Here is a 16,465-nt window from a genome sequence, read left to right as displayed (position 1 = left end):
AACTATGTGGACAGCATAAGAGAATGATTTTTGCTACTATTATTAAAAAAAAAATATATATATATATATATATATCCTGGGGGGTAGCCACAAAATTGTCAAAGGCCATGAGCAAACAATAGGGAGGAAAGGCATGAAAACACCAGCACAAGTCCTCCACTGAAAGAAACCACAAGAAAACAATTCAGCATCTCAAATAAGTTGAGAACACACAATATCAAGCATATGAAGCTAATTAGAGCGGTCAATGAAGTGGGTGGAGAGTCATAATCTCAGGTTCTTCCTATCTACCTAAGCCTCGATGCGCAGAATAACCTAGTACCTATGCTGGTAGAAGGTAACAGGTACACCGTGGAATAGTCGAGGTGCGCGCAAACTAGCCCGAAAACAACCGCCATAAAAAAAAAAACAGGAAGAAAAAAAAAAGATCAAAACAGGAGAGGGTAATTTTGGACTAAAAAATCACCACATGAGCAAAAAACTGAGGCATTAATCTGCCCCAAGCTAGACAAACCAGTGGGACCAAAGTCCATTGGGACTTTAAGCGCAAAATGAAAATAAAGTGTGGGCTTTAATGAATAGGCACAAATGGAGAAAAATACAAAGAAAGGGGGAGAAACAGATCACAAATATATAAAGAGACATTTTTGTGAAAAGTACATCAATTCTGATAAAAGAAAGGATGGCAAGGAACTATAAACATGTGCATCTAAACAAGAAATTTAAGTGAAAAGTACATCTTCAATTCTGATAGAAGGATGACAAAGAACTATCAACATATGCATCTAAACTAATGTACACTTAAGACTGATAAAACTAACTTAAAACTGAAGTCCCTCCCCTTAGCAAAATTCACAACAGGAGGGGTAAAGGAAAGCTGACAAATCATCAAACCAAAATTATACCAACAAGAAAGACTGAAAAAAGAAGGAAAAAAGTTGCTAACTTCAATCAGATGTTAGAATTTTCTTCTGGCTATACATCCCAACCATCCATCCGATAGTTAAATTCTGACTTTCGATTCGTTATGCTCCCATACATTTCAGAGAACTTTTGAAGGCAACTGCTCCGAAGTCCATAGTGAACCTGCGTATTCTTGCTAATCGCGACACCAGTAAACTTTGAAGTATCGATTGCCCATGCAGGTTTCACGTATTCGACAGTACTTGAAGAACTTGCGTTTGCATACAAGTAGTTTAGCAGCACATCCTCGCAATTAAAAAGATTGTCCACTACTTCCCTACCAGCGTCAGCCTCTTTGCTCCAGTATTTTTCAAAAGCCATTTTGCTGTCCATGAAGGCTGCTCCGGTAAGAATCATATTGTATCCATTGTGCTTCCGAGCATGTTTCTCAGCCCGGTATTTCAACGGGCTTCCATTTGCTAGCCGGGGGTAAAACCCTACAATTCGCTCAGGATGCTCACGCCATACCTTAAATCCTCGTTCAACATCATCACAAGGCATCATAATGTCATCATCAAGCTCGAGAACAGCTCTTGTCTTTATGGAAGGGTCAACCTTGAATCGATTATTTAGTGAGTTTTTTTCCTCTACTCGAATCCTTACTGGCACTGCAGAATCAAATTCGCTCAATTCTGGAGGTTGTCCTTTGTTCCACACAACAACAATTTCACGGACCGAAGAACATCTTGAGTAATGCTTGACATACATTTTCAGATTCCAGATCCGAGCATCGTAGGTCATTGTCAATAAAGTGAACTGAGAGTACTGGCCATGCAGCGGGTAAGCTTCATGCGCGCCGCTCCCTCCATATAAGTATTTAACTCCAGTACACATTAAGACCACTGATACTAAAAATATTAAAGTAAGAACCAAGCCTCCACTACAGGTGTTTGGTTTTATTCTGGCACGAAGTATTGCTCTATTTAAGTGGCTGCAGAACAGTCTCATTTTAGAATAGAACACGTTTGATTCTTCCCGATCCAACAAAGAATCACTCCTCTTTCCAACATTATGCGGGCACCACCTTAACGGAACTAAACCTTTAACAGCTCCGAGTAAAACACCGAACAGTATAACCAGGGCTGCAACACCTAGGACTGATGCACAACCTAAATGAAAACGTCGACTAGCATCTCCCGAAGGCACTCGATCCCCATCCATAACTCCAACCCACTCTCCGGAGCTTAATTGTTGCACATCAAGGTGATGCCTGCGGGCCCCGTTCCAGGCGTTTAATCCCTTAATTGACTCTTTAAGGCCCAATGGGACTTCAACTTCTTTGAAATTATCAGTGGTCAAAACTTCTATTTTGAAGAGACGTACCCTCCGCCCATATGTTTCACCGTCGTCTTGGCCAACACGATAAAGATAACCATCAAATAAATATGGTCTACCTCCATTTCGGGCTCCCATGCTCTTATCTGTGTTATAGATAGGATTTTTCTTATGTGGTCTCCAAGGACCAAGCGGTGAGCTACTGTACCATATTTCCAACTGAGCATTATACTCTGCACCAATACCACTATGATCTGAACCAAATAGCCAGTATTTCCCATCATGTGGAATGATAAACGAATCAACAAGAGGCTTTTTCATTATGATCTTTTCCAGTGTCCATTCCATGGGAAAATTTACAGCTCGATAAAGACGAAGTTGTCCTTTTGCTCTGCCCTCAGGCAGCATATATATCTGTAGACAATAATACAATTGATGAAAATATTAATCACTCGTCCAAGCACAATAGACTTAAAATGTTAGTTGTAAGCAAGAACAAATAATGGTGCCCAAGATTCACAATTGCTGGTAAGCCCCTAAGCGGCAAAGACTCCTTCCATTAAAATGTATAATGACCTCAAGAAGACCGAAAATTAAGTACTAGAAAGTTGTGTATCTTTTGTATTTGGTGCTGTCCAAAAAAGTTTTCAATTTTTTTTTTCTGAAACTGGTAAATTTCCAAGAAGGTTCTCAAAATTGACATAATATAAGAGCATAACCATCTATAGCATTACGTGGTATCAGTACTGTGCAAAATTCTAGTAAGATCATACAGAGCAAATCTTTTTTTCAAGATTGAATTCTAGTCTTCCAGTTTTGTTCTACTGATAGAGGATTCTATCAATTAATAAGCGCCTCCAATACAAGCTAAAATGAACATTCACATACTATCATGAGCCTTGCACACAGCACTCACATATTCTTACAGAATAAACTTCAAGATTTTTACACATCAAGTCAAACTTTGTTTCAGGTGGAATTGAGTTACATGAAAACAAGTTGTTCACGGAGCCAAGAACTTACTTTGCCATTATAGTCAAAGATATATGGATAAGACAGATGCCAGTCTTCATCCAAAGCGATACCTAACTGCTCCCATGATGCTCCCTTGTCAGTACTTCTCGCAACTCCAATATCCCCTTGCATTGTGATTGAATTCTTTGTTTCAAAGAACAGGTAAAAGACATCTCCCTGAATTATATGATCAAACCTCAGATTAAGGATGTCCCACACCAGATCGGAATGTAAGAGAAATCAATATTTAGGTGAAGCAAAAAACAACAAAATAATCAAGATCCTGTAGGCAGAAAAGCAGAGAAATCTAAATATTCCACCCCACGCAGTGCAAATCTGGACCAGTCGGGTTAGTGAGTTCAAGATACTGAACAGTTAACCAAAAAAAAAAAAACATGGGGTCCCACAATTTTGACTCTTATGAAATGCTGCTGTTTTGAGATGAGACCGGTCAATAGTGGAGCATTACAATGTAACAGAAGGATGAGGATTTAATGAGATTAAAACCTTGCCTTTAAGTGGTGCATGAAAGATTGGATACATTCGGCTATAATTTAAAATTCGGATACTTCTCCTTTTTATTTTTTTGATAAGCTCTTGGTATACTCACAGTAGGATAAATGTAAAATATAGCCAAGCACCAGCTTAAATCATTGTTATAGGCTATACACATTGAAGGGGAGCCTTGGCATAGCTGGTAAAGTTGCTGCCATGTGACCAGGAGGTCACAGGTTCGAACCGTGGAAACAGCCTCCTGCAGAAATGCAGGGTAAGGCTGCGTACAATAGAACCTTGTGGTCCAGGCCTTCCCCGGTCCCCACGCATAGCGGGAGCTTAGTGCACCGGGCTGCCCTTTTTTTTAGGCTATACACACAGAAGATTATAAATCATCCGTTTCAGCGGTGATTAAACTGACAAGTTCCATAACGTCCCATCAACTAACTATAAGATGCTAATAATTACAGAGGATTAATTTAAATCCTCATCCAGACAGGTCTCATCCATAATTTCATCTTGATTACATGCATGATAAAAAGAGCTAAAGATGCTTCATGCTAATCCCATATCACAAATCAACAAAACAAACTTACAGTAGAGTAACGTTTACTACTAATTACTTACTACACCAGTCATAATCAAGGACTTAAAGATTACCTGAACATAAAGAAAGGGGTCAGCAACAAAATTACTGGAGAAGCCAGCCACAGAGGCTGAAGAACAGGTCATAATAGGATTGGCTACTGGCCATGCCGCACTCTTGTCCCTCCATATATTCATCTGCCAAACATTTCCAGACACAAAAGTCATACACCAATAAATTCCAAGAAACCTTAAGCCTTAAAAAAGATTGAAACTTTGAGCAAAAAGTTACAAGAGTAGAGTCTCATCAGTCATCTCTGTGTGCAACCATCCAGAAACTTTCCAATTATATTCGAAATAATCACCATGATTTGCACATTTAACAAATACCCGAAATCATAGAAGCTTAAAAGATTCAAAATTCAAACCAGCACGAAACTGAAATTTTGAGCCAAATGAAAGACTTAAAACTTTTGAGCAAAAAGTTATAGAGGAAACTCATCTCTACGTGCAACAATCCAGAAATTTTCCAACAATATTCAAACTAATCACCAGGATTTGCACATTTAACAAATACCTGAAAACCCCATAACCTCACAAGATTCAAAATTCAAACCACAAAACTGATAATTTGCGCAAAAATTAAAGGCAAAGGACACTCATCTCTATGTGCAAGCCTCCAGAAATTTTCCAATTATAATCAAATTAATCACCAGGATTTGCGCATTTAACAAATACCCGAAAACTCCATAACCTCAAACAATTCAAAATTCAAAACAAAACAGTACAAAACTGAAATTTCAGCTAAAATAAAAGGTTAAAAGTTTGAGCAAAAAGCTATAAAGTATGTGCAACCATCCAGAAATTTTCCAAGAATATTCAAATTAATCACCAGGATTTGCACATTTAACAAATACCCATCAAACCCATAACCTCAAAAAATTCAAAATTCAAAACAAAACAGTACAAAACTGAAGCTTGAGTCAAAATGGAAGGCTTAAACTTTGAGAAAGAAGTTGTAGAGTACACTCATATCTATGTGAGAAATTTTCAACAATATTCTATAATAACCAGATTTGCCCATTTACCAAATATCCATCAAACCCTTTACCTCAAAAGATTAAAATGTTAAACCAAAACAGCACAAAACTGAAACTTTGAGCCAAAATGAAAAGCGTAAAACTTTAAGCAAAAAGTTTCAACCATCCAGAATTTTTCCAACAATGTTCAAACTAATCACCAGAATTTGCTCATTTAACAAATACCCATCAAACTAATAACCTCAAAAAATTCAAAATTCAAACCAAAACAGCACAAAATTGAAAATTTTAGCAAAAATGAAACCCAACCCAAAAAAGCAACTTAAGACCATCTGAAAAAAACATCTTTTACCCAAAAATCAGCAACAAATGAAAAGGAGAACAAATCATACAATGTGAAAGCTTATAACTTTGAGCAAAAAGTTGTAGAGTACACTCATCTCTACATGCAACCGTCCAGAAACTTTCCAATTATATTCAAATTAATCAACAGGATTTGCCCAGTTAACAAATACCCATCAAACCCATAACCTCAAAAAACTCAAAATACAAACCAAAACAGTACAAAACTGAAATTTGAGCATAAAAAAAAAACCCCATTTACCCAAAACAGCACAAAACTGAACTTTGAGCCCAAAAAAACACCCCATTTACCCAAAAGTCAAACCAAAACAGCACAAACTGAAATTTGAGCATTAAAAGAAACACCCCCATTCACCCAAAATTCAGCAAAAATGAAAAGAAAAAAAAAATCATACAACGTGAAAAAGCAAGCTTACATCTTCAATTGGTTTGAGGAAAAAAAAAAAAGGGAGAATCACCATTCTAATAAGGATATCCTTGTACAACAATATTCAAATTAATCACCAGGATTTGCTCATTTAACAACTACCCATCAAACCCATAACCTCAAAAGATTCAAACCTCAAACCAAAAACAGTACAAAATTGAAAATATAAGCAAAAAAGCAACTTAAAATTATCTTAAAAATCATACAATGTGGAAAGAAAAAAAAAAAAAAAAAAAAAAAAAGCTTACATCTTCAATTGGTTTGAGATTAAAAGGAAAATCACCAAAATAAACACCAATTATATTTAACAAATACCCATAACCTCAAAAGGTTCAAACTTTAAACCAAAAACAGTACAAAATTGAAAATCTGAGCAACGAAGCAACTTAAGATCATCTTAAAAAACCCCATTTACCCAAAATTCAACAAAAATGAAAAGAAGAACAAATTATACAATGTGAAAAGCAAGCTTACATCACAAATTAAGCAAAAAGTTATATCTCTACATGCAGTCATCCAGACTTTTCCAATTATATTCAAATTAATCACACCAGGATTTGCCCATTTAACAAATACCCATCACCTATAACCTCAAAAAACTCAAAATACAAACCAAAACAGCACAAAACTGAACTTTGAGCATAAAAAAACACCCCATTTACCCAAAATAGAAACCAAAACAGCACTTAACTGAACTTTGAGCATTAAAAAAACACCCCATTTACCCAAAATTCAAACCAAAACTGAACTTTGAGCATTAAAAAACACCCCATTTACCCAAAATTCAAACCTAAACAGCACAAAACTGAACTTTGAGCATAAAAAAAATCCATTTACCCAAAATTCAAACCAAAACTGAACTTTGAGCATGAAAAAACACCCCATTTACCCAAAATTCAAACCAAAACAGCACAAAACTGAACTTTGAGCATTAAAAAAACACCCCATTTACCCAAAATTCAAACCAAAACAGCACAAAACTGAACTTTGAGCATAAAAAAAACACCCCATTTACCCAAAATTCAAACCAAAAGAGCACAAAACTGAAATTTGAGCAATAAAAAACACCCCATTTACCCAAAATTCAAACCAAAACAGCACAAAACTGAAAGTTAAGCATAAAAAGATCACCCCATTCACCCAAAATTCAGCAAAAAATGAAAGAAAAAAAAAAACAAATCATATAATGTGAAAAGCAAAGCTGACATCTTCAATGGGTTTGAGATTAAAAAGAGAATCACCATAGTAATAAGGATATCCATGTACAACAATATTCAAATTAATCACCAGGATTTGCACATTTAACAAATACCCATCAAACCCATAACCTTAAAAGATTCAAACTTTAAACCAAAAACAGTACAAAATTGAAAATTTGAGCCAAAAAAAAAACAACTTAAGATCATTTAACAAATAGCCATTTAACTAATAACCTCAAAAAAAAATGTGAAAAGCAAAGCTTACATCTTCAATAGGTTTGAGATTAAAAGGAGAATCACCATAATAAACACCAATTGACCAAGAACCTTCATCATCTTCTTTACAACCAATATCCGATAGACCCGAATGAACATTTCGGGTCATCATAAACCGAACATAAAGACCCGAAATTGAACCCAAAACTACAAACATCACAATAAAAAACACAACCCCATATGTACTAACACCACCACAACAAAGAAGATCATTCTTGTTCTTGTTGCTTCCGGGTCGGATCCGGGTCGACCCGGAAATGACAATCGGGTTAAGACCCATTAAAGAGGAAGGTAAAGGGTGTCGCCGGAAAGTATCACCGGTTGAAGCCAGTGAGATCTTGGGTAGGCACGTGCTATGCACGTGATGTGAGAGAAAGTGAGAAAAATGGAACTAACATTCAAAATTGAAAGAAAAATTGGAGACTTTTTGAGGAGATGTGTTTGATTTTGTTGTGTGGGGGAATTTTTTTGAGAGTTCAAAAAAGGGGTAGTTTTTTAGTTTTCTTGATGATGAGTTTGTTTATATATTGTTGTGCTTGTCTTGGATATAACTACTAATAGTATACTTACCTTTTAATATAATACTATAAATAAAAAATAATTTTGTAAGGTAAAAGCTCAAAAAATATTTATTTATCTAGCATAACAAAAAAAAAAATGGAGACTTTTTGAGTAGATGTTTTGATTTGGTCTTTTGGTTTGTTGAATTTGTGTGGAATTTTTGAGAGTCCAAAGAAAAGATAGGTTAGCTTTCTTTGATTATACTATGATGGTGTTGTCAAGGTTAGTTGTAAGTATGTCGATTATGATATCGGGTATTTGTTATTTTCTGTCAATATAGATATCGAATAACTCTATTCGTTAATGGTCTATTTCTCGCCGATGTGAGAGAAATTGCAAAAAAAGAAATCAACATCCAAGATTTTATTTGGGTATTCCTGAATTGAAGAAATTGATAGGAAAATTTAAAGAAATGGAAAGAAAAATGGAGACTTTGAGGAGATGTGTTTGATTTGGACTTTTGGTTTGTTGAATTTGTTTTTTTCTCTCTGTGTGTGGAATTTTTTAGAGTCCAGAAAAGGAAAGTTTTAGTTTTCTTCATGATGAGTTGTCTATATGTTGTTGTGCTGTCTTGCATATAAATACTACTGGTATACTTTGTAATATAATATAGATAAAAATAATTCTTTTAAAGAAAAAAAGACAAAAATATTTATCTAGCCTATGAAATATTTTTTTATTGTTTTTATTTTTTTCATCCGGTGTTCGATATCGGTATTAGAGAATATATCCGGATTCGCGCGTACTTGGGGCCTTTTGGGGGGGGGGGGGGGGGGGGGGGGGTGTGGGAAGCGCTCCACTCCAGGGACTTTTCTATATCATTCACCAGACAAGAGTCTTACGAACCCGAGCACTTAATAATAGCGGTCTCATTCGTTGCACCACATCATTTGGTTGTAGTGCATACGAAGTATCTTATTGTCATTATAACAAAAAAAAATCATTTGCTTCGATTATACTATGATGGCGGTATCCCGGTTAGTTTGTGCGAATATCGATTATGATATTAAATATTTGCTACTATTCCCTGCCAGTATAGATATCGACTGGAAAAAATGTAAACAACATGTAAGAATTTTTTTGGTCTTTCTAAATTGAAGAAATTGAGAGAAATGGAAAGAAAAAAGAGAAAAATGGAGACTTTGAGGAGATGTTTTGATTTGGTCTTTTGGTTTGTTGATTTTGTTGTGTGTGGAATTTTTGAGAGTCCAAAAAGGTGACAGCGGGACTTAAGGAAATGGAAAATGTTTCCTTGATGGAGAGTTGTTATGCTCACTTTCACACACACACACAGATATATATATATATATTAATAATTTTTTAAAAGGAAAAAGGTCAAAAATATTTCTTTATCATACAAAATATCTTATTGTCACTATAAATTAAAATTTATTGCTTTTCAATTTTAATGGAGCTACAATTATAGGCGAACTCAAAATTTGAAAATAGTGTAGACACGTTTGTGGCTACAAGATATCGGAAAAAATTTATTATGTGGATGTTGGAGTGGGAATCTAGCCCAGCTCTACACACTAAAGGATCAACAAGTGCAGCTTCCCGACCTTTCTGAATGAGGGTCTCAATCAAAATATATACCTCATATTTAAGATATATACCCATATATACATCTATTTTTTTTTCGAAGTTACTGGGGTCACGTGACCTCCCTACTCTAGAGGTAGGTCAACCTCTGGCTACAACGTAAAGCATTACAAAGAATTTCTTTTTTATGATGGTATTCAAGTCAGTTTTATGTTACTGAGTATTTTCCACCAGTATATGTATTGGGTGAGACTTAGGCAGTGGACCTGGTATTTTTTTACTCGATTGAGATTTGAACCTGAAATGTCATGATTCTCCCTCACTTCATTGACCAATTGACCGTATCGTTGAATGCTCTAAAGAGTAATATAAAACCATAATCAAAAGTAGAGGGAATAGTTTGAACATTTTTCTTGAAATATTTTAAGGTTTGAAATCTGTTCAATCCATGATGAAATTTCATTAGAGTCAAGGGCAAATGCGAGATTATTTGTTGACATCAAGGGTATGAATGACTTCAAAATACGACAGTAAAATTAAGAGATGTTATTTTGTATTGTAAAGACGTAAATTTGGATTTTCCTCCGTTTTTTTATAATAATGGCATACAAGTTTGTATGGTTGCTCTTAAGTTGGAGATAAACGAGAAACTGAACTCTACAAACCCGAGGAAAGATTATATATCAGTAGAAGAAGCGGTTTTTTATAATAGTAGCAAGACTGTAAGTGGATGAATCACATTTTAATACCAACAAGTGTTGTGGTTGAGTGGTAAGTGCTTCTTCTTTCTTAGGTACGAGAGTTCGAGGAAAGTTCAGAAGAAGCGGTTTTTATAATAGTAGCCTGTAAGCATCGAATCGCGTTTATTAGGGAGCGCTTTAAGCGCCACCCACCCACCCCACCCCCTCCCACCCCCCAAAAAAATGTGAGACTTCCCGGCGCGAACCGAATCACATTCCTAACGAGTGAAGATCATGTAGTTTCCTATCGAGACGAAACTGTAACAATAGTGGTTGAATTATCTTTTGTTACCTATTTTATCAGGATAAATATTACTTAACAGTTTTAGTTTTAATAATTTGAACCTTGTTATCTAATAATCTTCGGTCCAGTTTCATTGACACTAGATCATTTCTTTAATTTGGATGCCTAAATTTGATATACTTCTTTTCTTTATATTATGTTTTTATATTCTTCTTCATAATTTTTATTATTTATTTTTTTGTGTCAATAACTGTCAAAGCAATTTGATTATTCTCATGTTTGGACATATTACTAAAACATCAGACAGCATTACACCATTTGTGGCATAAAACTATTGATCACTGGGGACACTATTCATTACACTTGACTCTTCCATTAATCCCTTCCACAAGAATAAATACATTTTATGTCATTATAGATCAACATTTTATGTCTTTATAGATCAAGCAATTAAGTGCATTTGAATCTCAAATTAATTTGAGATCAACTATATAAGTTCTCAATAAATTTTATATAAGTTCATTTCTTTTAAAATTATTCATTTATAAGGCACATAACTTTATACGTGGTTAAATAAAATCTTTTTCATTTGGCCAAAAAAAAAATATCTAATCGTAATTTTTTTGATATTATCAAACATGGTCATTTGCTCCAAGTTATTTTGCCACAATCTTTGGAAAGGAAAAAAAAAACCTACATAATAATCTTTATAATAATAAAATGAAATATATTCTTTTTCTTTTTCATCTTCATGATTGTCTGTCAGTTATCTGTTAATATCCAATATATTATTGAAATTAATATAAGAAACTTTTTTTATTTGTTGATTGAGGTCTGTGATATAATATAAAATAGAGAGATGATTCTTAGATTGTGACTCGGGCTAGAATTACATCATCCTAAACAACTAAATCAACTTAAGGACATCTAATCACCTAACAGTTGTTGCATCTTTGATTATAACCTATCAAATTTTCATACATGACAAAGCAAAACGTGTTTTTATCTCCACATCCAAATGACAAATGTAAAAACTTTATGATTTTCTCTTTGAGATATGACATTATTTCAAAATATTTCTCAGTTTGAAGGTGGAACTTTTCGCCACAAATTTAAATTAGTCGAGTCTCGAAGTGAGTTCTGGATATCGGGAGAAAAATAAAAATAAAAAACATGAATGTATTAATCGGTTCTCGAAGGTCTTCCTAAGTTTGGATTTTCCTGTGCTTCCTCTTTAACAGCCTTACAAGAAATTATTTCACGATCTTATTGGAGCCCTAGAATGATTATTGGGAACATATCAGTCGGGTCTCAAAGGTCTGCCTATATCCTGATCTCCTGTGCTGTGCTTTACCGGAACAAAAATAACCCCAAAAAAAAGGGTATGAACGAAAATAACTTGGGGAAAAAAAAGTACAAAAAGACTTTAACGCATGATTTTCGTACGTTAAAGGACTTAACGGAGACGGACCCGTTAAGTCCTTTAACGCACTATTTTCATGCGTTATTGACTGTTCAATAATTTCAACCCAATAATGCACTATTTTCATGCGTTATTGGATTGTGTTTTTTTTTTTCTTTCTTTCTTTCTTTCCTTTTTCCTTTCTTTCACACTTTTTTACATACTTTAGCTATAGATTAATCATCTTCGAGACTAGAAACGTCAACATTTTATATAGAACCTAATATTTTTTTCTGCGTACTATAATGTAGGCTCGATACATCAAGGATACGTAAAAGTTCGGATCGTCATTTTAGGGGTTGAAAAGGTGCCCGAAGTAAGTTTTGTTTGAAAAAATTTAGTGTTTTTTCCATACTTTAGCCATAGATTAATCATGCTTCGAGACTCCGAAAGGTCAGCATTTTATATAGAACCGATATTTTTTTCTACTATAATGTAGGCTCATACATCAAGGATACGTAAACGTTCGGATCGTCGTTTTAGGGGTTGAAAAGGTGCCGAAGTAAGTTTTGTTTGAAAAAACTTAGTGTTTTTTACCTACTTTAGCCATAGATTAATCGAGACTCGAAACGTCAACATTTTATATAGAACACGATATTTTTTTGCGTACTATAATGTAGGCTCGATACATCAAGGATACGTAAACGTTCGGATCGTCGTTTTAGGGGTTGAAAAGGTGCTAAGTAAGTTTTGTTTGAAAAAACTTAATGTTTTTACATATTTTAACCATAGATTAATCATGCCGAGACTCAAACGTCAACATTTTATATAGAACACGATATTTTTTTTGCGTACTATAATGTAGGCTCCATACATCAAGGATACGTAAACGTTCGGATCGTTGTTTTAGGGGTTGAAAAGGTGCCGAAGTAAGTTTTGTTTGAAAAAACTTAGTGTTTTATATACTTTAGCCATAGATTAATCATACTTCGAGACTAAACGTCAACATTTTATATAGAACAAGATGATTAATCTATGGCTAAAGTAGTAGGTAAAAAACACTAAGTTTTTTCAAACGTTTCGGGCACCTTTTCAACCCCTAAAACAACGATCCGAACGTTTACGTATCCTTGATGTATCGACCTACATTACATTTCAGAAAAAAATATCGTGTTCTATATAAAATGTTGACGTTTTGGAGTCTCAAGCATGATTAATTCCATGGGTATGTAAAAAACACTAAGTTTTTTCTGTGCATAAAACTTACTCTTTTCGGCACCTTTTCAACCCCTAAAACGACGATCCGAACGCTTACTTATCCTCGATGTATCGAGCGCCCATTATAGTACGCAAAAAATATCGTGTTCTATATAAATTGTTGAGTTTTGAAGTTTGATTAATCTATGGCTAAAGTAGGTAAAAAACACTAAGTTTTTTCAAAACAAAACTACTGGCACCTTTTCAACCCCTAAAACGACGATCCGACCAAGCATTTATCCATATCGAGCCTACATTATGAGAGGTCTCAAGCATGATTAATCTACGTCATGAAAAAAAAACATTTTATGGCATTTAACCCCTAAAACGACGATCCCGTTTACGTATCCTTGATGTATCGAGCCTACATTATAGTACGCAAAAAATATCAAAGTTCTATATAAAATGTCTCGGCTCAAGCATGATTAATCTATGGCTAAAGTATGTAAAACACACTAAGTTTTTTCAAACAAAACTTACTGCACCTTTTCAACCCCTAAAACGACAATCCGAACGTTTACGTATCCTTGATGTATCGAGCCAGTAAATACATTATAGTATTTAAAAAATATCGTGTTCTATATAAAATGTTGACGTTTCGAGTCTCGAAGCATGATTAATCTATGGCTAAAATATGTAAAAAGCACTAAGTTTTTCAAACAAAACTTACTTCGGGCACCTTTTCAACCCCTAAAACGACGATCCGAACGTTTACGTATCCTTGATGTATCGAGCCTACATTATAGTACGCAAAAAAAAATATCGTTCTATATAAAATGTTGACGTTTCGGAGTCTCGAAGCATGATTAATCTATGGCTAAAGTATGTAAAAAACACTAAGTTTTTTCAAACAAAACTTACGGCACCTTTTCAACCCCTAAAACAACGATCCGAACGTTTACGTATCCTTGATGTATCGAGCCTACATTATAGTATTTAAAAAAAAATATCGGGTTCTATATAAAATATTGTCGTTTTAGTCTCGAAGCATGATTAATCTATGGCTAAAGTAGGTAAAAAACACTAAGTTTTTTCAAACAAAACTTACTTCGGCACCTTTTCAACCCCTAAAACGACGATCCGAACGTTTACGTATCCTTGATGTATCGAGCCTACATTATAGTACGAAAAAAAATATCGTGTTCTATATAAAATGCTGACGTTTCGGAGTCTCGAAGCATGATTAATCTATGGCTAAAATATGAAAAAAAACACTAAATTTTTTCAAACAAAACTTACTTCGGGCACCTTTTCAACCCCTAAAACGACGATCCGAACGTTTACGTATCCTTGATGTATCGAGCCTACATTATAGTACGCAAAAAAAAATATCAGGTTCTATATAAAATGTTGACGTTTCGGAGTCTCGAAGCATGATTAATCTATGGCTAAAATATGGAAAAAAACACTAAATTTTTTCAAACAAAACTTACTTCGGCACCTTTTCAACCCCTAAAACAACGATCCGAACGTTTACGTATCCTTGATGTATCGAGCCTACATTATGAGTTAGAAAAAAATATCAGGTTCTATATAAAATGTTGACGTTTCGAGGTCTCGGCTACGATTAATCTATGGCTAAAATATGTAAAAAACATTAAGTTTTTTCAAACAAAACTTACTTCGGCACCTTTTCAACCCCTAAAAACGACGATCCGAACGTTTACGTATCCTTGATGTATCGAGCCTACATTATAGTCTCTAAAAACTTGTTCTATATAAAACCATAGTCAAAAGCATGATTAATCTATGGCTAAAATATGAAAAAAAATAAATTTTTTCAAACAAAACTACTTCGGAACATTTTTAACTCGCTAACATCGAACGTTTACGTATCCTTGATGTATCGAGCCACATTATAGTACGCGAGAAAAAATATGGGCTCTATATAAAATGCCGACGTTTCGGAGTCTCAACATGATTAATTATGGTTAAATATGTAAAAAAACATTAAGTTTTTTCGAAACAAAACACTTCGAGCACCTTTTCAACCCCTAAAACGCGATCCGAACGTTTACGTATCCTTGAAACGAGATCAGTAATATCTTACGCTAACATCATCTACTCATCTGTGTGGGTACTGCGCGGCATGACGCGGCCGAAGGAAACGGAAATATAAGGAAATACGAAACGAGATCATAACCAAGTAAGTTACGAAAAAATAGTGCAATTTAAACCAAGACTTACTTTTAAAACCTAATTCGTGCATATCCATATCATATCCGAATCATCAGGGAACTTAGAACCATGAGTAAATAATCATCATACCATCATGTTATCACATATCATATCAGACTTCGTGTCACATCGTATTTCGAAATACATATCATACTTCAGAATGCACCTCATACTTGAATACACATCGGACTTTAATACACACACATATAACATATAACGTGTCCGGCCCTCCGGCCGAGGGGACTCGGTGAACGTAATCATTATATCATCACCATGTATACATATAGCGTGTCCCGCCCTACAGTGAGGGACTCGGTGTATAAACGCGTCCCGCCTCTAGCGAGGGACTCGGTGTATAAGATCATATCATCATATTATCACATATCACATACCACATATACACATACGCGGTCAAATATCCGGCGGTCAACATCACACATACCGCGGTCAAGTATCCGGCGGTCAATATCACACATACCGCTTGGTCAAGTAAGATCAATAATATAAAAAACACTAAGTTTTTTCAAACAAAACTTACTTCGGGCACCTTTTCAACCCTAAAACGACGATCCGAACGTTTACGTATCCTTGATGTACACACATTATAGTACGCGAGAGAAATACATTATAGTACGCGAAAAAATATCGGAGTTCTATATAAAATGTTGACGTTTCTGAGTCTCGAAGCATGATTAATCTATGGCTAAAGTAGGTAAAAAACACTAAGTTTTTTCAAACAAAATCACACCTTTTCAACCCCTAAAACGACGATCCGAACGTTTACGTATCCTTGATGTATCGAGCTTACATTACAGTACGCGAGAAAAAATATCGAGTTCTATATAAAATGTTGACGTTTCGGAGTCTCGAACCATGATTAATCTATGGCTAAAGTATGTAAAAA

At 34.8% G+C, this 16,465-nt stretch overlaps 1 protein-coding gene across 3 annotated transcripts; it reads right to left on the bottom strand.

Annotated features, from left to right (window-relative positions):
* Positions 1–609: 609 nt before the first annotated feature.
* Positions 610–8,153, bottom strand: LOC132068097 (glucosamine inositolphosphorylceramide transferase 1-like). Of its 3 annotated transcripts, none has more exons than XM_059461569.1 (4): positions 7,627–8,153; positions 4,408–4,530; positions 3,262–3,429; positions 610–2,652 (listed from the first exon to the last, which is right to left on the bottom strand). In XM_059461569.1, the coding sequence occupies exons 1-4, from the start codon at positions 7,915–7,917 to the stop codon at positions 976–978; spliced, it is 2,259 nt and encodes a 752-aa protein (XP_059317552.1). In that variant the 5' UTR covers positions 7,918–8,153; the 3' UTR covers positions 610–975. The 3 variants fall into 3 exon arrangements, with proteins under 3 accessions (XP_059317552.1, XP_059317553.1, XP_059317554.1); XM_059461570.1 differs by lacking the exon at positions 7,627–8,153 and adding an exon at positions 6,152–6,211; XM_059461571.1 differs by lacking the exon at positions 7,627–8,153 and adding an exon at positions 4,625–4,643.
* Positions 8,154–16,465: the final 8,312 nt, after the last annotated feature.

This window comes from Lycium ferocissimum, chromosome 8 (genome assembly GCF_029784015.1).
Source record: "Lycium ferocissimum isolate CSIRO_LF1 chromosome 8, AGI_CSIRO_Lferr_CH_V1, whole genome shotgun sequence".
NCBI classification, from domain to species: Eukaryota; Viridiplantae; Streptophyta; class Magnoliopsida; order Solanales; family Solanaceae; genus Lycium; species Lycium ferocissimum.
Note: the sequence above shows the minus strand (reverse complement) of the source record. Positions and strands in the feature narration are given on the sequence as shown.

What these genes read in the sequence shown, in the direction of transcription:
- LOC132068097 (XM_059461569.1), bottom strand. Translation starts at nt 7,917, where the DNA reads ATGGGTCTTAACCCGATTGTCATTTCCGGGTCGACCCGGATCCGACCC. An exon ending in ACCCCTTTCTTTATGTTCAG is followed by an intron (nt 3,430 to 4,407) that starts GTAATCTTTAAG and finishes CATATAATTCAG; the next exon opens with GGAGATGTCTTTTACCTGTT. An exon ending in TCTTTGACTATAATGGCAAA is followed by an intron (nt 2,653 to 3,261) that starts GTAAGTTCTTGG and finishes TATTGTCTACAG; the next exon opens with ATATATATGCTGCCTGAGGG.